The following is a 24,146-nucleotide window of genomic DNA, read 5'->3' as shown; positions in this document are numbered from 1 at the left end:
GGCTTTGCTGAGAGGACAGATCTGGAGGCTGGACTCGAGGTCATCGCCCAGGACGTGTCTGCAGCGCCACCTGGTGGTGATACAGCATCCCTGCCACACCCGGCTCTGGTGTTATCCTCCCCACACCCGGGTCAGCAGATATTTGGGGAGCAGCTACTGCTGCTGCGCATGGGCAGGCCAGGCACTGAGAACAGAGCGAGGCTGAGGAGATGTGGGGGCACGCACTCCAGGCAGAAGGAATAGCAAGTGCAATGGCTCTGAGACAGGAAGGAGTTGGGGAGACCCAGGAGGAGCAAATGGGTTAAAGAACTAGACTTGGGTGCTAAGGGTGGAGAGGAAGAAAGGCAAGGCTCAGTGGCTCACATCTGTAATCTCAGCACTTTGGGACACCAAGGTGAGAGGATCACTTGAGGCCAAGAGTTTGAGGCCAGCCTGGGCAATACAGTAAGACTCTGTCTCTACAGGAAATAATTTTTTTTTTTGAGACAGAGTTTCGCTCTTGTCACCCAGGCTGGAGTGCAATGGCGTGATCTCAGCTCACTGCAACTTCCGCCTCCTGGGATCACGCAATTCTTCAGCCTCAGCCTCCTGTGTAGCTGGGATTACAGGTGCCCGCCACCATGCCCAGCTAATTTTTTTATTTTTGTAAAGACAGGGTTTCACCATGTTGGCAAGGCTGGTCTCGAACTCCTGACCTCAGATGATCTGCCTGCATTGGCCTCCCAAAGTGCTGGCATTACAGGCATGAGCCACTGCGCCCAGCCCCATTTTGTGCTGGTATGAATAGAGATTTCTTATAGCTCATGAAGCCGGGAAGCCCAAGATCGAGGGCTGCATCTGGTGAGGGCCCTCTTGCTGTGTCATAACGTGGCAGAAGGCATCCCATGGTGAGAGGGAGCAAGACCTCCAACGTGCAGCTTCAAGCTCTTTTTTTTTTAGATGGAGTTTCACTCTTCTTGGCCAGGCTGAAGTGCAATGGCCCAATCTCGGCTCACCACAACCTCTGCCTGTCAGGTTTAAGCAAGTCTCCTGCCTCAGCCTCCCAAGTAGCTGGGATTACAGGCGTGCGCCACCACGCCCAGCTAATTTTTGCCTTTTTAGTAGAGATGGGCTTTCTCCATGTTGGTCAGGCTGGTCTTGAACTCCCAACCTCAGGTGATCCGCCCGCCTTAGCCTCCCAAAGTGCTGGAATTACAGGCATGAGCCACCGCACCTGGCCACCTCAAGCTCTTTTATATCCATTCATAAGGGTGGAGGCCTTATGACGTAAACACCTTCCATTAAGCCCCACCTCCCAACACTATTGCATTGGGGATTAAGTTTCCAACCCATATATTCTGGGGAGACATTCAAACCATAGCACCGTCCTGCGTGCTGTACGCTGGGAAGACATAAGAACAGTGAGGAATGGTGCACCTGGCCTTGTGCCTTAAGAGGGAGGGCCAGCTGGAGGCAACAGACTGAGGCCCTTGTCCTGTCCTCTCTACCTCTGATCCTTGACCCTTGCGCCGCCCCCTCTACCTCCCTGCAGTCTGGACTTCCTGGAGTCAGCCTGAAATCCAGACCTGAGTGGGCGCCCACTACTGTTTGGAGAAACCTGCGTGACAGCTAGGCAGTGGCTTGCTGTCTGCCTAGCTCCTGATGACAGAGCTGCAGCTTAAAATAAAAGCCTCCTGCTCAGCCCTTACTTAATCCTGAGGGGACCGGGCATCAGGACGCATGGTTGGGAGGATCTGCTGAAGTGAGAGGCTGTTGAAAGCTCCCGGAGGGCTGGCTGGGGGGTTGGGGCACCCATCTTAAAACCTGTTTCTGATTTTCTTTGCTGCTCACCCCTATCTCTGGCTGGCAGCTTTCCCGGATTAGCTGCTGACGTCAGGAGCTGCCAGCTGGGCCAGCCTGGCACAGCCACGGGGCAGTGTGTGAAGGGCTGTCTGGTAATAGGGTGCAGTCAAGGAAGGGGGCATGTGTCCAGCTTTGGAATTTGTCCTTGAGGGAGCTAGGGTGGAGGGGAAGGAGAAGGGTCGAGATGTGCTGTCAGGCATGCACATGTGACCTGTGTAGTGCATCCTTGTTGGACAGAGAGAAACAGCTCAGGGAAATGGATAAGTTGTCCAAGGCCACACAGCTGGTCTGACCCTGGCTGCATCCCACACCAGCTGGTAGACAACCTGCGATGGGCAGCAGCTGCTGGGACTGGAGGTGATGGTCTCCGTGTAGGTCCGTACCTTCCTCTCTGTCACCATAATGGCAGCTGCCGAGTAGTGAGTGTTTGCCCTGCTCCAGGTGTCTTCGTGGCACAACTGTCTTATGAAGCTGGTGTTCTTTTTTTTTTTTTTTTTTTTTTTTTTTTTTGAGACAAAGTGTCGCTCTATCGCCCAGGCTGGAGTGCAGTGGCGCAATCTCAGCTCATTGCAACCTCCACCTTCCAGGTTCAAGCAGTTCTCCAGCCTCCGCCTCCCAAGTGGCTGGGATTACAGGCCTGCACCACCATGCCCAGCTAATTTTTGTATTTTTAGTAGAGACAGGGTTTCACCATGTTGGCCAGGCTAGACTCAAACTCTTGACCTCAAGTGATCTGCCTGCCTTGGCCTCCCAAAGTGCTTGGATTACAGGCGTGAACCACCGTACCTGTCCTTTTTTTTTTTTTTAGATGGAGTCTTGCTCTGCTGCCCAAGCTGGAGTGCAGTGGCATGGTCTTGGCTCACTGCAATCTCTGCATCCCGGGTTCAAGCGATTCTCCTGCCTCAGCCTCCTGAGTAGCTGGGATTACAGGTGTCCGCCACCACGCCTGGCTAATTTTTTGTATTTTTAGTAGAGATGGGGTTTCACCATATTGGCCAGGCTGGTCTCGAACTTCTGTCCTTGTGATTCGCCCGCCTTGGCCTCCCGAAGTGCTGGGATTACAGTCGTGAGCCACCACGCCAAGCCCTTTCTTTTCTTTACAGAGCTGCCATCACGCATTCTCTATTCAAGAACACTTGTCATAAGCAGTTCCCTGTCTGTCTTCTAGTTGTGTAGCACTTTTACCTGTTCAAACCGCTTTTGGTCTGATATTTGTCCCTCCTCCATATAAGCAAGGCAAGAATCACTTCCATCTGATAGATGAGGAAACTGAGGCAGAGTGGTTGGGGTCAGATGCTAAGAGTGTCTGGATTGTGATGAAGGGGGTGTCTGGGGTGGATTCTAATGAGATAAAGTTTTCCAGCTTGACTCTCCAGCTCCTAGGCCAACACTCAAGAGAGGAAACTCAGGGTTGGGGGTGGGGGGAAGGACAGAAAAGACAGTCCCAACATTCTCATTTCAAAATATTTAATTTTTTCTGAAAAGGATACATTCCCGGCTTCCCTCCCACCACATCACTCCGGCCCACCAGCAGTGACACACTCGCACGCACACACGCACATAAGGCCAATGGGCTACGGTCTGCTTCTGCCCTCTCTGGCTGGGAAGAAGGAATTTTTCTCTTGCCTCCTTCCTCCAACAAAAGTAAAGAAGAGAGGGGCCCGCTGGAATGCCAGCTCCCAGGGAAGGACACAGAGCCCCACACACTCTATCACATCACATGCACTTAGAAAAATAAAACCAAGTGGTGTTCTGGCATCCCCAACACCGTAAGAGAGCAATATCCACCTGGAAGTCATCTTTGCCATTTTCTAGAAAAATTTATTGCACTTAATTAGCAGATGTTAAAGGAGCTCTGGGGTAGAGCTTTGCCATGAAAACCAGATGTTCCTCAGCCCTTGGCGTTCCAAGGAGCACGGCTCCCGGGGTCCAGGTAGAGGGCTGCCCAGTTTCTGGGGGTTTTCCCCCACTGGCTTGCATGCCTGCCACCCTGCCTCAGGCCAGAGGACCGTAGGAGTGGCCTGCACAGCCCCTCTCAGCAGGGTTACATGTACCCAGACTTAAGGTTCACTGCTAAGTGCCCCCTCCAACCTCAGAAGCCAGACAGGAAAACCTCTTCCTTTGGCCAAAGATAAGAGGTACCCAGGTCCTCCACAAAGTTGCTGTAAACCTTGAAAACTCTCCCTCTCTCTAAATGCACACGTTCCTCCATCAGATGAGACATTTATAATATGAATATTCTTGCAAAGTTCCAGCTCATTCATGATTTGTCTGTTCTGAGGTTGCACTGAGGGTGCCACAAAGCTTTACACAGGATGCTTAGGAAGTAGATGGCACTTCCAAGCCCATCGGGAACCCACAGAAAGCCAAGGTAAAGTCAGCTTCTCTAGCCTCCAGTGATTTACAGATGTCAAAGTTCCAAGCACGGGAGCCTCAGTCTCCGGCAGTCGGCCTCCAAGAAGCAGAGGGCCCAGGAGGGAGCCAAGCAGACTCCCATTCCCTCAATAGAAACTGAGCAGGCACCAACCCTCTCCTGCAAGCATGGATTTTTAGGACAGGAGAGGAGACCACCTTACCTGAGCACTTCTTTTCCCCCACAGGTCAGCCTCTGTGGACATCCTCCATCTTGTTCCCACCAGGCTCCTGACTCAGAGGGGCATTTCGAAAAGAGTCCAGCAGCCGCACTTTTTCCAAGTAAGCACTTTGGGAAAGAACCTGATACCCACTGCCTGGTGGAAAGAAGGGAGGGCACCAAACAGGCAGAGGGCGGGATAAAGAGGAGAGACATCAAGCCACCATCCCAGCCACCGGGCTCGGAACATGGACACCGGAGATTTAGTGTCCATCCTTAAAAAAATAAAACTGCAAAAACACAAACCATATACTTTCCAGCAAAGAAAATGAAGAGCTTTTAAGCTCGAGGCTCTTCCACTAATAACAAAATGAGAACCGCCCTCTCGGTGATCCACCAGGCCAGAGGGAGCGTGCCCGAGAGGGAGAGCTGCCCGGGGCAGGACACTGACATGCTGGATGCGCCTGCCCTGTGTGGTTACAATAGAGTGAAAGTGTGTACATGGTTTTTAGAGAACCACAAAGTAAAAGTCAGGGGCCTGGAGGGAGGAGTGACCTCCCTTGGCCTCAGGGCCCCTTGTCAAGTCCCCCGGAGAGGTGGGTGTGCAGGTCCCCGAAGGGCCGTGGCATTCCCCTGGGGTGAGGTCCACGGCTTGGTCTTAACATCTGTTATGAAGTCTTTAGAGGTCGGAGCCCGGGACTCTGACCCACCACGGTAAATAAAGCCAGTGTTACGGAGGACGAAGCACGCCCATCACCTCTGTCTCCTCTTCACCACAGGCTGCCCACCCTGAGCAAATAAACACACCCATCTCAGGGGTGTCCCAGTGACCCAAATGAGCACAGGCTTCCATGAATTTCCTCAGTGAATCTTCTGAGCACGGCAAAAGGGCGAGTCCCGCCACACAAGAGAAAGGAGTCGTTGTGAGGCAGGGGAGACCAGGCTGTGAGAAGCCACAGCATGGCCAGCCTCATGAGTGGCCCGTATCTCCTGGGACCAAGACTGAGGGGACCCTAGGCCTGTGTAAACGTCCCAAGAGCCTGCTATCCCGTAAAAGTGGCACTGTGACCTTGGTGACTCTAGACTAGGTGTCTTGCCCTGCTGACACCCTCCGGGCAGCTCACATGGGAGGGATCCTGAAGCAAGAATTGTGAGGCCCTAGCTGCCCCCAGGGAGAGTGCACTCCAGCCAGGCCACACCAGTGAGCAGAGCAAGAAAAAAGGGAGCTTCTCGAGAAACACACCCCAGCTCTCGTGCCCATGGTGGAAGGGGGCTGTGGAGGCATTTTCTAAACACCACTAGGAAGGTGAATCCTGGGGTCCAGGAAGTTAAAGCCTCCTAGATAAGAGGGGTTTTCCTTTTAAATCTATGATCCAAGACTGGACATTGGGTGGAAAGAAAGAGTAGGCCCAGAGGCCTGGTCTAGTGGGACAAATGAGCTTCAGATGGCCTCTGAGTAGCTTGGAGAGGAAATGAAAAGGCCTCTCTCAGCCCTGGCACTCAGGGCTCAGAGAGCAGCCATCCTAGGAGTCTCTCCTCCACAGCCAATGAAATGCAGAGAGAGCCGATAGCCTCAGAGCCATAAGGGAAAAGGGGTGCGGGAGCTGAGAAAGGCTGGGCGCACTTCTGCTGCAGGCCCCAGCCCCAAGCCCCATCCCAGGCTGTGCAGAGACCCCACTCCTACAGCCTGCCACCCATGCAGACACTGACGGAGGAGCTGGTGTGTCCTGCTTCCAAGGAAGATGGGAACAGATGTTACTCAAAGACCATCTGGGGAGGATGAGGTGCGTGACAGACACACCTTGAGTGGAAACGCGCCCTGCTACCTGAGAAGACATAGGGTGACAATGATCACAACTCATTCTGCAGAGATAGCCCTCGGCAGCCCAGGCTGGAGACTGAGGGAGAGTCCAGGGACCCTGAGCGCCCAGGAGAGAGGTGTGTACTCCAGAGGTCCCCTTCCGATTCAACCGGGACATCCAAGAATAGAAACTAAGGCTGAGTCACCCATCTACGCAGATTCTCTTGCGTTTCCCACCAGTGAGGAGACTGGCCCCTCAGGGACGTCGCCACGTGCGCAGGCCGTGGTATAATGAAGCTGAGACGTGGCCGCTCCTGCAGCAGGTGCGCCACCATGCGCCCACGACGAGTCATAAGTCTCCACACGTGTGAGGGGTTTCAGGGAGCCCCCAGGCAGAGGTCTGAGGTGCAGGCAGTGCCCCGCCCGGGCGGGGGGCACGGGTTACAAGGGCCCGTATTTGGTCTCATACTTGGACACGATGGTCTTGCACTTGCCCACCTCCTTGCGTAGCTCGGCCACCTCCGTCCGCAGGGCTGTGTTCTCCTTCTCCAGGAAGGCTGCCCGGATGGTGATCTGATTCTCTTTCAAGCGCCGGGCATCCCGTGACCGTTTAGCCGCCACGTTGTTCTTCTTGCGTCTTGTCCAGTACTTTTCATCCTGTAGGGAAGTGCCCTCTTTGAGTCTCTCGTCTTTCTGCACGAGAGAACCCGATTTTTCCACTCCCACCACCTGGATTCCCCTAACACATCTAGTGTGGCCAGAACTAAAGCAGGGATACCAGGGAGGGAGCAGCACAAACCTGGGCACATTGAGGGCATTGCAGGAGGAGAAACAAGTTACTTGGTACGTTACATGGTGAAGAGAAGGAGACTCATCTCCTGGAGGTCTCGTACCTGCTGTTCTAGCACAAAGCATTGCACTGTCCACACCCTTGCCTCACTTAGGCATGTTGGTTGTGGGTAAGGGCCTAGTTCCCCGAGTTCAGATCTTGGCTCTCCAAGATTACTAGCAGTGAAACTGTGCAAGTACTTTAACCCCTCAATATCACAGGTCCCTTATCTTTACAATGAGAAATAATAGGCCGGGTGTGGTGGCTCACACCTGTAATCCCAGCATTTTGGGAGGCTGAGGCAGGTGGATCACTTGAGGTCAGGAGTTCAAGACCAGCCTGACCAATATGATGAAACCCCGTCTCTACTAAAAATACAAACATTAGCCGGCGTGGTGGTGCATGTCTGTAATCTCAGCTATTCAGGAGGGTGAGACACAAGAATCGGTTGAACCTGGGAGGCGGAAGTTGCAGTAAGCCGAGATCATGCCACTGCACTCCAGCCTGGGTGACACAGTGAGACTCTGTCTCAAAAACAAAACAAACAAAAAAAACAAAAATCAGTGCCTGGCCTACAGTGAGTACCATCTAAATATTTACCATGATCATCACATCATTATTAAAGTCTCAGAAACCTCCCCGGGAGGCAGGTTCAGTTGCTCCCATTTTACAGATGAGGAACTTGAGGCACAGCTAGGCCACAAGTGGCAACATGGAGTTTGGACCCAGGTCTGCCTGACTCCAAAGATTTGGATGAAAAATCCTTGCTGTAAGTTTTTCATAGGAAAGGATGGAAAACTGCAAAATTCTCTCTTCCCACCAGTTCCTAACAGCACCACCAGCTTGAAAGCTGCTTGCTCATCCCTGGGGATGGCAACATACAAGCAACCCTTTGTCCTTCAAAGCAAGGACTTTTTCAACCCCAGTTCCTGTGGCCTAGTGAGCTCTTGCCCAGTGGCTGGGCTACAGCCTGGGAGGCAGGAACATCAACACAGCCAATGGCCCGGGGAAGGAGAGAAACTACAGGGAGTCACACTGGGGCCAAATGCCACATGACTCCCTTTCTTTCTACCAAACTGCTGAAGGACATGGCTTTAAGCACTGAACTCATGTCTTTCCAAATGGCGTCACAAGGAGGGAAGGCTCTCCAGATAAAATCAAATGTGAAGAGCCATATCCCCTAGGCCCTTGAACCAACATTGCATCTTTATTTATAAGGAATACCAGGTTACCTTCTGCTCGTCGGGGACAAAGACCTTCTTGGCCTTTTTGATCATAGGCTGGGGCTTCAGGTCCTCCTCAGCAAACTTGTGCTTCCGAGGGTTGAAGAGCTCCCCGCCTGGCACACTGGAGAGCACCAGGTCGGCAGGGTCCGGATTGAAGTTCACATCCACTTCCACACAGTTGGGGTCAATGGGACTGGGAGTCTCCCTCTCCTTCTCCAGGGAAGATTCTGAAAGACACAGAGACAGGTGGTCCCGAAGCAGCCCACTGGACAGAGAAGACCCACGCCACACACCCAAACACCTGGGTGAACCTCAAGGCTGCATAAGCCACTGCCGCCTGGGGAGAAGAAAACCCCAACAGTACCAACCCCTAAGCCAGACTGGCACACAGTTCAATTCCACAACACAAACATTCAAAGAATTATTTCCTTCAGAAACAGAATGCTCAGAAGGAAACAGAAGCCCTAGAAAAAGACAGGGTTTTCCAATTGTTTCCACCCCCTCCAGAAATGTTAAGCAAAACATTAATTTTATTTTTTTGAGATGGAGTCTTGCTCTGTCGCCCAGGCTGGAGTGCAGTGGCGCAATCTCGATTCGTTGCAAGCTCCGCCTCCCGGGTTCATGCCATTCTCCTGCCTCAGCCTCCCAAGTAGCTGGGACTACAGGTGCCTGCCACCACAGGCACCCGCCACCACGCCTGGCTAATTTTGTTGTATTTTTAGTAGAGATGGGGTTTCACTGTGTTAGCCAGGATGGTCTTGATCTCCTGACCCTGTGATCCACCTGCCTTGGCCTCCCAAAGTGCTGGGATTACAGGCATGAGCCACTGCGCCCGGCCTAAAACATTAAATTTTTGTATTCCCTTAACTTCCTGCGATTTCAAGATCTCCAGTAATGAGAAACAGCTGCATCTCTCCAGGGACACAGACTGAAGAATGGAAATGGGTTCCAATTTTTTTTTTTTTTTTTTTTTGGAGACAGGGTCTTGCTCTGTCACCTAGGCTGGAGTACAGTGGTATGATCATGGCTCACTGCAGCCTCGACCTCCTGGGCTGGAGTAGTGATCCTCTTGCCTCAGCCTCCTGAGTAGCTGGGACCACAGGTGCACACCAACATGCCTGGCTAATTTTTTTTATTTTGTAGAGACATGGTTTCATTATGTTGCCAGGGCTGGTCTCAAACTCCTAGGGTCAAGTGATCTTCCTGCTTCAGCCTCTGAAAGTGCTGAGATTACAGGTGTGAGCCACTGCACCTGGCCAGGTTCCACTTTTTTTCTTTTTTTTTTTTTTTTTGAGACTGAGTCTTGCTCTGTCACTCAGGCTAGAGTGCAGTGGTGCAATCTCGGCTCACTGCAGCCTCTACTTCCCGGGTTCAACTGATTCCCAACTCAGCCTCCCGAGTAGTGGAGACAACAGGTATGAGCCACCACGCCTGGCTAGTTTTTGTATTTTTAGTAGAGACAGGGTTTCACCATGTTGACCAGGCTGGTCTTGAATTGCTGAGCTCAAGTGATCCACCCGCCTCGGCCTCCCAAAATGCTGGGATTACAAGTGTGAGCTACCACGTCCAGCCTGGGTTCCACTTTTGAGTCCCTGAGACATGTCTGTTACTGTGCCATCTAGTCATTTAGTCTTTTTTTTTTTTTTTTTTTTTTTTTTTAGGAGTCTCACTCTGTCTCCCAGGGTGGAGTGTAGTGGCGTGATCTCAGTTCACTGCAACCTTGACCTCCTGGGTTCAAGCTATTCTCCTGCCTCAGCCTCCCAAGTAGCTGGGACTACTGGCGCCCGCTACCACACCCGGCTAATTTTTGTATTTTTAGTAGAGACGGGGTTTCACTATGTTGGCCAGGATAGTCTCAATCTCCTGACCTCGTGATTCACCTGCCCCGGCCTTCCAAAGTGCTGGGATTACAGGTGTGAGCCACTGCGCCCGGCCCCATTTAGTCTTATGACAACTAGTTTCCAGATGAGGAAACTAACGCTCAGATAAATAAAATGGTTTTCCCAGGGTCACACAGATGATAAGCAATTGAACTAAAATTTGAAACTTTGTCTGGCTGGCTGATTCCTTGTTCTTCCCTGCCCCACCTGGCTGCCATTTAATAGTGGACACCGATTGGATTAAAGCCACCTGTAGAATTCCAAGGTGGTGTGTTATTAGAGATAAGAGTTATATTAAGAAAAACTACACCTTTGACCAGCTTATTCAATGCTACTGATAGGAGTATACAAAATAATTATTCAGTCAACAAATACTTATTGAATACCTGTTATATGCCAGGTACTGTCCTGGCAAAGACAAAACAGTTAACAAACAGGTAAAAATCCCTGCCTGCATGAAATGTTATTCTAGTGAGGAAAGCTGCATTACACAAGATAAATAAAAACGATATATAAAAATGTCAGATGGGCCAGGCGCGGTGGCGCACAGCTGTAATCTCAGCACTTTGGGAGGCTGAGGTGGATGGATCACGAGGTCAAGAGATGGAGACCATCCTGGCCAACATGGTGAAGCCCCATCTCTACTAATAACAGAAAAATTAGCCAGGCGTGGTGGCAGGCGCCTGTAGTCCCAGCTACTCAGGGGGCCGAGGCAGAAGAATTGCTTGAACCCGGGAGGCGGAGGTTGCAGTGAGCTGAGATCACACCACTGCACTCCAGCCTGGGCAACAGAACAAGACTGTCTTAAAAAAAAAAGAAAAGAAGATCCTGCAATGCATAGGTCAGTCACCCCTCCAACCCCCAAAAAAAATCATCTATCTGGTCTAAATGTCAATGGTGCTGCTGATTCCAACTTTTATCCTGAGATAGAACACCTGGAGGGCTCTGGGCAGAGGTGTGGCGTGATCAGACTTAGGCTTTAATCGGATTATGCACATAAATTCATTGTATCCTATTAGACAGGGGTTAATTACAGAGACTTCTGAGTGTCAGAGGAGTGAATGACCAGGGACCCACATGGTAACTGTAGGCAGTTTGGGGCATGCCAAACCTAGTACCTGCAGGACAAGCAGCTCAGGTATGACCACATAATGATGTTGTTCAAAGTGATGCCATGCCTGGGTGCCCTTCAGCAACAACGAAGTGGCAAGATGTGGTTAAGTTTCAGGGACAGGATAAGAGAAAGCCGCAGGAAACAAAAGGGGAAAATTTGCAAAGAGGCCTGGGGACAAGATTTTGAGGAATTCTCATTTCCCAGTGGATACCTCTACGAACAAATTCTAGAAAATGACAATGAGGGCTGAGCGCAGTGGCTCATGCCTGTAATCCCAGCACTTTCCGAGGCAGGTGGATCATCTGAGGTCAGGAGTTCAAGACCAGCCTGGCCAACACAGTGAAACCCTGTCTCTACTGAAAATACAAAAATTAGCCAGGTGTGGTGGTGGGCGCCTGTATTCCCAGCTACTCAGGAGGCTGAGGCAGAAGAATCACTTGAACCCGGGAGGCGGAGGTTGCAGTGAGCCGAGATCGCACCACTGCACTCCAGTGTGGGCGACAGAGTGAGACTCTGTCTTAAAAATAAATAAATAAATAAAGATGACAATGAGACCTTAAAATGACTTTGCTGGAAGAAGAGGGAAAGGGAATAGATCTGTTGGTAACTTGCCTGAAATATAATTCTCTCATAGGTCCACCATTACAAAAGATGTCAAAATTAAAATCAAAGGCTGACTTTGGAACTCCAATGCCCTGCTGGTGGAAGAACAAATGGATATAACAACTTTGTACACTATTTGGCAGGGTCTACACAAGCTGAACATATGCATGTCCAATGACCTAGCCATTTTCTTCCTAAGCAAATGCCCAAAAGAAACACATATACATATTTACCAAAAGACATGTAGATGGGCCCGGCATGGTGGCTCACACTTGTAATCCCAGAACTTTGGGAGGCTGAGGCAGGTGGATCACCTGAGGTCAGGAGTTTGAGACCAACCTGGCCAACACGGCGAAACCCTGTCTCTACAAAAATAAGCCAGGAATGGTGGCGCACGCCTGTAATACCAGCTACCTGGGAGGCTGAGGCAGGAGAATCGCTTAAACCCGGGAGGCGGAGGTTGCAGTGAGCTGAGACCCCGCCACTGCACTCCAGCCTGGGCAACAAAAGCAAGACTCCGTCTCAAAACAAACAAACAAAAAAGACATGCACATGAATGTTCATGGCAGCATTATTCATAACCAAAATCAGAATGTTCTTCAACGGTTAAATGGATAAACTGTGGTATGTTAGTACAACAGACTACTATTCAGCAATGAAACTTAACAAAGCAGCTGGGTGTAGTGGCTCATGCCTGTAATCTCAACCCACACTTTCGGAGGCCCAGGTGGGAGGACTGTTTAAGGCCATGAATTTGAAACCAGCCAGGGCAACATAGCAATATCCTGACTCTACAAAAAAAAAAAACAAACTTTTATTTATTTATTTTGAGATGCAGTCTCGCACTGTCACCAGGCTGGAGTGCAGTGGCGCCATCTCAGCTCACTGCAACCTCCACCTCCTGGGTTCAAGTGATTTTCCTGCCTCAGCCTCCCGAGTAGCTAGGATTACAGACACGCACCACCACACCCAGCTAATTTTTGTATTTTTAGTAGAGTCGAGGTTTCACCATGTTGGCCAGGATGGTCTCGATCTTTCTTTTTTCTTTTTCTTTTCTTTTTTTTTTTTTTTTGAGACGGAGTCTTGCTCTGTCGCCCAGGCTGGAGTGCAGTGGTGCAATCTCGGCTCACTGCAAGCTCTGCCTCCCAGGTTCACGCCATTCTCCTGCCTCAGCCTCCTGAGCGGTTGGCACTATAGGCACCCGCCACCACACCCGGCTAATTTTTTGTACTTTTTAGTAGAGACGGGGTTGCACCGTGTTAACCAGGATGGTCTCTATCTCCTGACCTCGGTGATCTGCCCGCCTCGACCTCCCAAAGTGCTGGGATTACAGACGTGAGCCACTGCACCCAGCCTGTAAAATACCGTTTATGAGACAACTTTGGAAATCTGAATGTTGATGGATTTATTGTCAACTTTAGATGTAAAACTAGTATTTTCGTTATGTCTTTTTAAAAGAACCCTTATATTTTAGATACATATTGAAATACTTATAATTTGATTGAAAATAACTACTTCTGAGTTGAGAATTGTTGAAGCTGGGTGATGGTTACATAGAGGTTCATTATAGTCGTCTCCTACTTTTGTATTTTGTTTGAAAAAATTTCCATAATAAAAAGAAAAAAAAAAGAGTATGAGAACTTACTGGGTGTGGATTACTGGGGTGACATACCGGCTGGCAGGAGCTATCAGCCTGTATGCCTCGGAGCCTGCAGAAAGCTTTGCAGAACCCCTGAAACAGGAGCCATGTCTCCTTTGGTAGGTTTGTGTCCAAGGGGCATGAAAACAAACCCCCAGAGACAAAATGTAAAAGGAGGAGGAGTAAGGACAGACTCTGAAGATGATGTCTGTCCTGGCCAGGTGGTAGGAATGATTGCTTTTTTTTTTTTTTTTTTGAGATGGCGTCTCACTCTATTGCCCAGGCTAGTAGGTAATGGAGGTAGCATTTGAATACTGCTTATGCCCTGGGACAAAGAAAGCACTCCCCACTTTGGGAGGCCAAGGTGGGTCAATCACCTGAGGTCAGGAGTTCAAGACCAGCCTGACAAATATGGCAAAACCCCATTTCTACTAAAAATAAAAATCGCTTCAATCTGGGAGATGGAGTTTGCAGTGAGCCAAGACCAGCCTGACAAATATGGCAAAACCCCATCTCTACTAAAAATACAAAAATTAAGGCTGTGCGTGGTAGCTTAAGCCTGTAATCCCAGCACTTTGGGAGGCTGAGGCGGGCGGATCACCAGAGGTTAGGAGTTCAAGACCAGCCTGGCCAACATGGTAAAACCCTGTCTCTACTGAAAAATACAAAAATTAGCCAGGCGTGGTGGCTGGTGCCTGTAATCCCAGCTACTCAGGAGGCTGAGGCACAGCATTGCTTGAACCCAGGAGGTGGAGGTGGCAGTGAGCCGAGATTGCTCCACTGCACTCTAGCCTGGGCAACAGAGCAAGACTCCTCAAAAAAAAAAAAAAAAAAAAAAAAGAGCAGCATTGAGGAAATGCAGAATGGGATTTCTAACCTGTAATGCTTTGGCCTGGAAGGTCCCGTCCTGACTGTTTGCAGCACAGCAACCAACAGAAAGGTTTTTTTATCTCCAGCCTTGGGGAACTGGGTGGAAGGGTGGGGAGTGAAGTTTCTCCACACTGCAGCCCCACCAGGACCTCCCCTCAGAGAAGGGACTCACTGGGTACATGGACACAAGCAGCCCTCGGTGGGAAATGGACTTCCCTGGATGGGACAGGTGGCCCTGCTCGATGGCCTTTCACCAACCTGTGCTGGACACGGTTTCGGAGGGCTGAAAGATGGCAGTGGAGGAGGATGGTGGGGATGCTGTGGAAGAGCTGGCAGACTCCTTCCCTTCTAGCTCTGCTACAGGCAGCAGCAGGTTGTGGGCCAGGTGGGTGGGGCTGGCGGGGATGCCATTCTCCAGCAGGAACTCGTCCAGGTCCATGTACTCCAGGTGGAAAGATTCGCCGTCATATGGGATGGTCTTATCCCAGATGGGTGGCATGAGGGAGGCTGAGACAGCCATGGTGCTGGCGGCTGCGGCCTCGTCCTCCTCCAGCTTTTCCTTCCCCTTTTCCTTATCTGCAGAAACAAAATCTGTGATGAAATACCACCCAGGAGAGTAACTCGATCCCAGGAAGTGGGCAGTAAGCCTCACAGGCCTGGCCCCTTTCTCAGAGCCCCGATTCCAACCCATGCATTTTTTTTTTTTTTTTTTTTTTGAGACAGAGTCTCGCTGTCGCCCAGGCTGGAGTGCAGTGGTGCGATCTCGGCTCACTGCAGGCTCTGCCCCCCGGGGTTCACACCATTCTCCTGCCTCAGCCTCCCAAGTAGCTGGGACTACAGGCGCCCGCCACCTCGCCCGGCTAATTTTTTGTATTTTTAGTAGAGACGGGGTTTCACCGTGTTAGCCAGGATGGTCTCGATCTCCTGACCTCGTGATCCACCCGCCTCGGCCTCCCAAAGTGCTGGGATTACAGCCGTGAGCCACCGTGCCCAGCCTCAACCCATGCATTTCAAGAACCCACTCTATTCTCCAGTTCGAATCTCGCACTTGAACCGGGCCTGGCTGTTTTCCTTTAGACACGGCATCCCATCCTCATCCATACCTGGCCTTCCCAGAAGGCTCACCACATGCTCTGAGACCTTAAGCAATCATAGGGTTAATTCATTATTCATTTTATTTTATTTTTTATTATTTTGAGACAGTATTTTGCTCGTCGTCCAGGCTGGAGTGCAGTGACCCAATTTCGGCTCACTGCAACCTCCACCTCCTGGATTCAAGCGATTCTCACGCCTCAGACTCCCGAGTAGCTGGGATTACAGGCGTGTGCCACCATGCCCAGCTATTTTTTGTATTTTTAGTATAGATGGGGTTTTACCATGTTGGCCAGGCTAGTCTCGAACTCCTGAGCTTAGGTGATCTACCCGCCAAAGTGCTGGGATTACAGGCATGAGCCACTGTGCCTGGCCTGTTTTATTTTATTTTATTTATTTATTTCAGATGGAGTTTCACTCTTGTTGCTTAGGCTGGTGTACAATGGCACAATCTCAGCTCACTGCAACCTCTGCCTCCTGGGTTCAAGCAATTCTCCTGTCTCAGCCTCCCGAGTAGCTGGGATTACAGGAGCCTGCCACCACGCCCAGCTAATTTTTTGTATTTTCAGTAGAGACAGAGTTTCACCATGTTGGCCAGGCTGGTCTCAAACTCCTGACCTCAGGTGATCCACCTGCCTCAGCCTCCCAAAATGTTGGGATTACAGGCATGAGCCACCACGCCCAGCCTTTTTTTTTTTTGAGACGGAGTTTCGCTCTGTTGCCCAGGCTGGAATGCAATGGCACAATCTAGGCTCACTGCAACCTCCGCCTCCCTGGTTCAAGCGATTCTCCTGCCTCAGCCTCCCAAGTAGCTGAGATTATAGGCATGTGGCACCACGCCTGATTAATTTTTTTTGTATTTAGTAGAGACAGGGGTTTCACCACGTTGGCCAGGCTGGTCTTGAACTTCTGACCTCAGGTGATCGACCTGCCTCGGCGTCCCAAAGTGATGGCATTACAAGCGTGAGCCATTGCACCCGGCCACAGGGTTAATTCAGAATAGCCCGTAGCACTGGCCAGGTGCGGTGGGTCAGGATTGCAATCCCAGTACTTTGGGAGGCCCAGGCGAGTGGATCCCCTGAGGTCAGGAGTTCGAGACCAGCCGGGCCAACATGGTGAATCCTTGTCTCTTCTAAAAATAGAAAAATTAGCCGGGTGCCGGGGGCGGTGGCTCACCCCTGTAATCCCAGCACTTTGGGAGGCTGAGGCGGGCAGATCACCTGAGGTCAGGAGTTTGAGACCAGCCTGGCCAACATGGGGAAACCCTATCTCTACTAAAAATACAAAAATTAGTTGGGCATGGTGGCGGGCGCCTGTAATCTCAGCTACTCGGGAGGCTGAGACAGGAGAATCACTTGAACCTGAGAGGCAGAGGTTGCAGTGAGCCAAGATCATGCCACTGCACCCCAAGCCTGGGCCACAAAGAGCGAAACTCCGCCACAAAAAAACAAAAACAAAATAGGCTGTAGGATTAGCATCTGCAGGAGACTACAAGGAAAGAAATGGAGTCTCTGACCTTTCCTGATACCTTAGCTTAGAAAGGGCTGAGATCTTCAGGCCAAGAACTTTTGTGTTCCCCTGTCCTGTTACCTCCAGTTATGCTTCTCCACAGCAACCCAGCCCAGGGAGGAGTCCCATTTTTGCCACTTGCTGTTTGATGTGTGACCTTAGCCATGTTACTTAACCTCTCTGAGCCTTGGTATCCTCCACTGTACATTAGGATAAAGCTGTTTCTTTGGTGAAGATTAGAAATAACTTTTTTTTTTTTTTTGAGAAGGAGTTTCGCCCTTGTTGCCCAGGCTGGAGTGCAATGGTGCGGTCTCAGCTCATCACAACCTTCACCTCCCGTGTTCAAGCGATTCTCCTGCCTCACCCTCCCAAGTAGCTGGGATTACAGGCATGTGCTACCATGCCCGGCTAATTTTGTTTTAGTAGAGATGAGGTTTCTCCATGTTGGTCAGGCTGGTCTCGAACTCCTGACCTCAGGTGATCCACCCACCTTGGCCTCCCAAAGTGCTGGGATTACAGGCATGAGCCACAGCGCCTGGCCAGAGATAACATTTGAAAGTGTCTTTACAGCCATGCGCAGTGGCTCACGCCTGTAATCTTAGCACTTTGGGAGTCCGAGGCGGGAGAATGGTGATTCCTGACCTGACCTGAGGTCAGGAGTTTGAGACCAGTCTGACCAACATGGTGAAACCCCGTCTCTACTAAAAATACAAAAAATCAGCCAGGAATAGTGGTGCATGCCTGTAATCCCAGCTACTTGGGAGGCTGAGGCAGGAGAATTGCTTGAACCTTGGAGGCGGAGGTTTGTAGTGAGACGAGACTGTACCACTACACTCCAGCCTGGACAACGAGAGCGAAAGTCCGTCTCGATAGGAAAAAAAAGTGTCTTTACGGTGTTCCTGGCACACTGTAGGCATCATTGTTACTGTGGGCTCACTGAAGGTATGAACTGATTTATTTATAGATCTCAAGGGCCCAACAAGGGGTAGGCAGATGGTGGACTACGGGAAAATATATATACTAACTGTAGAATATTGGATTTGCAAACAGATTTAGGTTAGGTTTATTAGAAAGGGTCTGGAGCTGTCTTTTCAGGACCCTTTTGAGAGCAACCATTTCAAGAGATCTTTATCCCTGAATAAGCAGAAAAGACTGAAGGCAGGTTTTCTGGGAGGAAGGAGAGTGGTGGAGCTGAAGAAGAAAGACTGCCCCTATTCAAAGCAAAACTAATCAATTAGTGGGGACTGGATCTACCCAATTGTCTCAGTCACAAAGTTACACATGTGGATATCCAAGAGAGGGCAATTAAAAAAAGACAAGAGAGCAATGTGACAAAGTTGGAAGGAAATCAAAGTGACAGGGAGACTAATCAGGGAAGTGGGAGATAAAATCATGACAAGCTCATGATGGGTTTTCAAAATTGAGGGAGACAATTTTGAACTCTGGATTTATAAGTGAAAAGGAGAAATCAAATATGATTAAGTTGGAAATAAACCAGTCACGCATGGACTCCCAGACCAAATAGCAGCTTGTTGGTCCAATAAAAATGAACACACCCAGTGAGTTAAGAAGGTGGAGGTTTTAACAAACAACTTGGTCATAGCTTTCTAATACAAATTAACCTGAATTCCTGCAACTGCTTTCTATACCAGGCTTTAGTTTAAAACCAACTGGGAAGTAAGAAAGTCAAGCTTTGGTGGGCTGGGTGGGCCAGATGGCCTTCCTGCTCTCCTTCCCTGAGATCTGGACTCCTCACTCTGTTCAAAAATGACTGTGACCCATGTCGGGTGGGGTCATTTGGGATCAAAGGAGGCAGGAGAAGGCAGGAGATAGAAAAGCAGCCATACAGAAAGACAGGCAACAATAAGTTCCAGGTTTTGCCTGGCCTAAGCAATGAGGGATACTTTAAATCAGTGTTTTTGTAAGGTGGAATTTTAAATTGTAAGAGATAAAGGACTAGTCCATCACTCAGGTCATGCAACAGTGGCTGCCAGCGTGATACAGTAGAAAGAGCACCAAACTGAGAGTCAAAAGGTCTAGCTGTGTGACCTTGAGGAAGCACCCTCACCTCCCTGAGCCTCAATTTTCCTCATCTGGGAAGTGGGGAGAATACCTTCTAGGACTGTTAATGAAATAAGATGATGTCAGCGTGCTTTGTGAGCACTCTATGAATATCGGGTAGAATTCTTGTTATGGATGGTTACTACCTGGTAATTTCAAACAAGAAACTGTCAGATCTGTACACCTCTCCCTGCAGCTTGTCTCAGCCCCAGATTTGGAACAAAGCATCGTCTCAAAAACAAACAAAAGGGTTTGTGCACATGAGGTCCCAAAGCAGGAGGAGAGAGGCTGGCCTCACCTGATGTGCTGAAGCTATTTATAACTCAACAGTGACAGCCACAGGGATGGGAGCCTCAAAACACACCCAGGAAAGGAAGAGAAATGGCATTTTAAAAAAGAAAATCCATTCCCCAGGCCAGACAACTCTCGAAGGCCTATCCCTTTCCCAAACCCTGAATTACTGATGGCTCTCGGAAATGCAAAGGTCTCACACTCAAAGTATACCTCAGTGCACCCACAACCCCACCTCAGGCGGCCCTCCTGCTGCTCCCTGCACCCCATCTCCCAGGGCTGAAAACAAGGCCAGACCTGCTTTCCACATACACCCCAGGGACGTTCGTGGCCTAGGCAAAAAGATGAAGCTCCAGTCCTGCCGCCGTGGCCCCAGAGTCTAGGGTCAGCCCCAGCCAACCAGGCGAAGGGCCTCAGCGGCCTCATCTGACCCTCATCGTTTCCCTGCTTGGCCCAAAACTCCCCTCCCAAGGCGCCCCGCACTCCTCGCCCACACCCCTTCGACCCGCTCAGCAGAAGCCCCTCAACAGAAAGGCTCCCGCGTGGACCTAGTAGCTGGGCTACTCACACCCAAGGAGGAAGCCAGGTCCCCCCCCGGGAGGGGTAAGACCAGGTACGATGACAGTCCGCTACCCTAGACCTGCGCTTCCTAAACTTTCGTGTACTTGGAAAATAATGGGGGTGCGGCGGGGTGCTCCTTAAAATGCAAGACCCCTGTCCTGGTGACCGCAGATTGGGTGGGGCGCAGGAACCGGCATTTTAAACAGGCATCCCGAGTGACTCCGATGCAGGTGGCCCCGGGGGAGGGGCCCTGGAGCGTCATTTAAGTGACTGCTCCCGATCGCCTTCCGCCTCCTCAAAACCCCCCCTCCACCCTCTCCCGCCAGACCCACCGTCTCAGCTCGCCCCTGACCCTCTGTCCCCAGCCCCCCGGCCTCGTCCTCCAGGCTCTTGGTCATGCTGGCCCCATCCCCCTCCGCTGGACCACTGCTCCCTGACCTACAGCCTCCCCCGCCCCGCCCTCACCGAGGCGCGCCTCGCGCGGGGGGTTCTCCATCAGCTTCTTCAGGACCAGGGGGAATGACCCCGACAGGCCCCTTTCCCCAGCTGCGCGCCCTGGCCCCGGACCGGGTCCTGCCTGCGGGTCCACAGGCGGCCTCTTTCCGCCGCCCGCGTCGGACATCGTGCCCCGGACTCGGCTTGCGCGCCTTGCCTCCCCCGCCCGCCCCTCGAGATGGGCCGGAGCCGTGCGACCCGCTGCAGCTGCCGACACGGGCAGCTACTGCGCAGGCGCCCAACGGCGCCCCCGCCTCCCTCCATCGCTACCCCGCCTGCAGACCGGCTCTGGCATATTAATTATTCATGAGTCCAGGCCAGCTTCCCCGGATCGTGGCTCTGGATTGGCCCAGCCTGCGAGAGGGGCAGGCGCAGATCCTCGGGCCGTGATTGGTCGGGCAGCCGGGATAAGACAGACACGTGCGGAACCAGGTGAGGACCCCCGCGGACGCCCCGCCCCGCCGCCCCTGTGTCCCCTGATTGGCGCCTGTTGGAGTTGTCGTAGGCCTTTCTCGGCGCGGTCCCTTCCCTCCTACCAGTGTTCCCCCTTCACCGCCCTCTTCATAACCCTTGCCCTCCCCAACCACGGCAGCCTCTCCCTCTTGTCCCCGACTCGCAACCTTCCGGACGCGCCACCGAAGAGGGGCGGAGCTCGGAGCGGCCAGACCGGCCAAGGAGACCTATCCGAGCTCCTGCTCGCGCGGCGTGGCCGCCCCCCGCGGGTCACGTGGAGCCGCAGCCGAGTCTGGTCGCGGGGGGAGGGGGCAGGGGAGGAAGGCGCGGGAACAGCCAATGGAGGGTGGGGGCGGGGCCCGGGGCGGTGCACGAGGCGCCGCACGTGCGGGGCTGCGGCGGGGCGGGAGGGGAAGGGAGGGCGGGGTCTCTTTGTTCTGGGGACTCTGTCTAGGGTCGCGGGACAGGGACACAGAGCCTAGCCCGCACTTCTGCTCCCACGCGACCCAGAGGTCGCCTGAGGGCAGAGCCAGGGACCGCGACCTGCCGAGTCGTAGGGATGGTCTGAGCAGGCTTGGCCGCCCTAGAGCGGGGTGTCGGGTTGCTCACGCATCCAGATAAACACTAGCGTGGAGGGAGCATTCCTGAGGCTCTGTCCTGAGCCAGGGCCCGGGTACATGTTTCCGCCCTCCCACTTACTAGCTTATGACCTTGGGAAAGTCCGGTTGCTTCACTGGAGTTTGTTTCCTCGGCCATAAAATTGAGAGGTTGGGCTAGAGAATCTCTACAGTCCCAAACAGATGTGAAATTATTTTCCTTTCTAGGACTCCCTTCTTTTACCTAGAAAACAAAAACCTCGACACCAGGTACCGGTACCGATGCCACATTTTGTGGGAGAACCACCTCCTCTCTTAAAATATAAAGCCTCCCCGGGAGTTCGCAGAAATCTGTAAAAATGTAATATGTGGAGCGGTACACAAATGTAAAGCTGCTTCTAAACAGCGCTCAGAACTTTGTACGTCTTTACAGTACAGATCAGCCTCTGCTGCAAACCCAGGCAACATTAGACTCCCCGCTTAACTCCCGAAGACAGAGAGCTTGGCTTGTTTATCCAGCATCCCTACAGTGGCCCAGCCCTTCTAGCAGGAGGGGTTGAGGGGGTGGTATAGTGATAGTCCTTGGTTCAGGGGGTAGATGCATGAGCCAAACACCCACAGCCAGCTGAAAGTTATCAAGCTGATGCAATCAGAATTTTGCTGGGGCTGGGCTTGGTGACTCACGCCTGTAATCCCGGCACTTTGGGAGGCCGAGACGGCGGATCACCTGAGGTCAGGAGTTCGAGACCAGCCTGGCCAACAGGGCGAAACTCCGACACTACTGTAAGTACAGAAATAATTAGACGGGCGTGGTGGCTGGCGCCTGTAATCCCAGCTACTGGGGAAGCTGAGGCAGGAGAATCGTTTGAACCTGGGAGGTGGAGGTTGTAGGGAGCTGAGATCACGCCACTGCAGTGAAGCCTGGGCGACAGAGGGAGACTCCATCTCAAAAAAAAAAAAAATAATAATAATTTTGCCGGGGGGGTGAAGAGGAAAAAGAAGTTGGGTAGCTGACCAGGCCTGGAAAGCAAGAGATTTTAAGGACTTTGGGTGGTGGTAGAGACAGTATGATGGGTCTGATTCCAAAATTCAAGCTCTCACTGCCACTCTAATTGAACCTCAGTCATTTTCTGAATCTGATGCCTCAATTGCTTTACCTTTTCAGGCCTCCTTTTCTTTTTTTTTTTTTTGAGACGGAGTTTTGCTGTTGTTGCCCAGGCTGGAGTGCAATGGCGCGATCTCGGCTCACCGCAACCTCCCCCTCCCGGGTTCAAGCGATTCTCCTGCTGCAGCCTCCCGAATAGTTGGGATTACAGACATGCGTCACCACGCCCGGCTAATTTTGTATTTTTAGTAGAGATGGGGTTTCTCCATGTTGGTCAGGCTGGTCTTGAACTCCTGACTTAATGTGATCTGCCTGCCTCGGCATCCCAAAGTGCTGGGATTACAGGCATGAGCCACCACGCCCCGCTTCTTTTCCTTTTATGCCAAATGGAGTTAGGGCAGGCTCTACCTTATGGTGGTTTTTTTTGTTTGTTTGTTTGTTTGTTTGTTTTGTTTTTGTTTTTGTGATGGAGTTTCGCCCTTGTTGCCCAGGCTGGAGTGCAATGGCGGGATCTCGGCTCACTGCAACCTCTGCCTCCTGAGTTCAAGCGATTCTCCTGCCTCAGCCTCCTGAGTAGCTGGGATTACAGGCGTGCACCACCACATACGACTAATTTTTTTTTTTTCTTTTTTTCCGAGACGAAGTCTCACTCTGTCGACCAGGCTGGAGTGCAATGGCGGGATCTGGGCTAACTGCAAGCTCTGCCTCCCGGGTTCCCGCCATTCTCCTGCCTAAGCCTCCGGAGTAGCTGGGACTACAGGCGCCCGCCACCGTGCCCGCCTAATTTTTTGTGTTTTTTGTAGAGACAGGTTTCACCACATTGGCCAGGCTTGTCTCGAACTCCTGACCTCAGGTGATCCACCCGCCTGGGTCTCCCAAAGTGCTGGGATTACAGGCGTGAGCCACCGCGCCTGGCCTACCTTACGGGGTTTCTGTGAGCCAATTTGCGTAGGCGCACAGTTGCAAACCTTCAACAAATGTAGTTTTCATAATTTTATTAAAACTGGTTGGCATATCCATTATCCCAGAGGTTAGTATGGTGCCTGTGTCACTGTCTGTAGTGAAAATAGTAAATCGTGTACAGAAAATTTGTTGTGTTGTAGAATTGTTAGTGAGAATTCTGTATGTGGCAAAACTTAAACATCTTTAGGGGAAGCTAACCTAGACAAAGGACATTCCAAGGAAACTGATTAAACCAATACAGGGGCCGGGTGTGGTGGCTCACCCATGTAATGCCAGCACTTTGGGAGGCTGAGGCAGGCGGATCACCTGAGGTCAGGAGTTCGAGACCAGCCTGGCCAACATGTTGAAACCCTGTCTCTATTAAGAATATAGCCGGGCACAGTGGCTCAGGCCTGTAATCCCAGCACTTTGGGAGGCCGAGGCGGGAGGATCACAAGATCAGGAGATCGAGACCATCCTGGCTGACACAGCGAAACCCTGTCTCTACTAAAAAATACAAAAAATTAGCTGGGTGTGGTGGCGGGCACCTGTAGTCCCAGCTACTCGGGAGGTTGAGGCAGGAGAATGGCGTGAACCCGGGAGGCGGAGCTTGCAGTGAGCCGAGATCGCGCCACTGCACTCCAGCCTGGGCAACAGAGCGAGAC

General features: G+C 51.6%; 1 protein-coding gene across 2 annotated transcripts in view; it reads right to left on the bottom strand.

The window, feature by feature from the left end:
- Nucleotides 1-6,424: 6,424 nt before the first annotated feature.
- TEF (TEF transcription factor, PAR bZIP family member) overlaps nucleotides 6,425-24,146 on the bottom strand; it is a 33,119-nt gene continuing 15,397 nt past the window's right edge. The window contains exons 1-4 of one of the 2 annotated variants that reach the window (XM_032138844.2): nucleotides 20,356-20,773; nucleotides 14,635-14,952; nucleotides 8,277-8,497; nucleotides 6,425-6,872 (exon numbers count right to left, since the gene is read on the bottom strand). In XM_032138844.2, coding sequence (XP_031994735.1) covers nucleotides 6,657-6,872; nucleotides 8,277-8,497; nucleotides 14,635-14,952; nucleotides 20,356-20,512 — 912 coding nt within the window. In that variant the 5' untranslated portion in view covers nucleotides 20,513-20,773 and the 3' untranslated portion in view covers nucleotides 6,425-6,656. Of the gene's footprint in view, nucleotides 6,873-8,276; nucleotides 8,498-14,634; nucleotides 14,953-20,355; nucleotides 20,774-24,146 lie in introns of those variants that run through there. The other variant, XM_032138846.2, reaches the window with a different exon arrangement.

Source organism: Hylobates moloch, unplaced genomic scaffold (assembly GCF_009828535.3).
Source record: "Hylobates moloch isolate HMO894 unplaced genomic scaffold, HMol_V3 SCAFFOLD_19, whole genome shotgun sequence".
Taxonomy (NCBI): Eukaryota; Metazoa; Chordata; class Mammalia; order Primates; family Hylobatidae; genus Hylobates; species Hylobates moloch.
The sequence above is the reverse complement of the archived record's forward strand: the minus strand, read 5'-3'. Positions and strand labels throughout refer to the sequence as shown.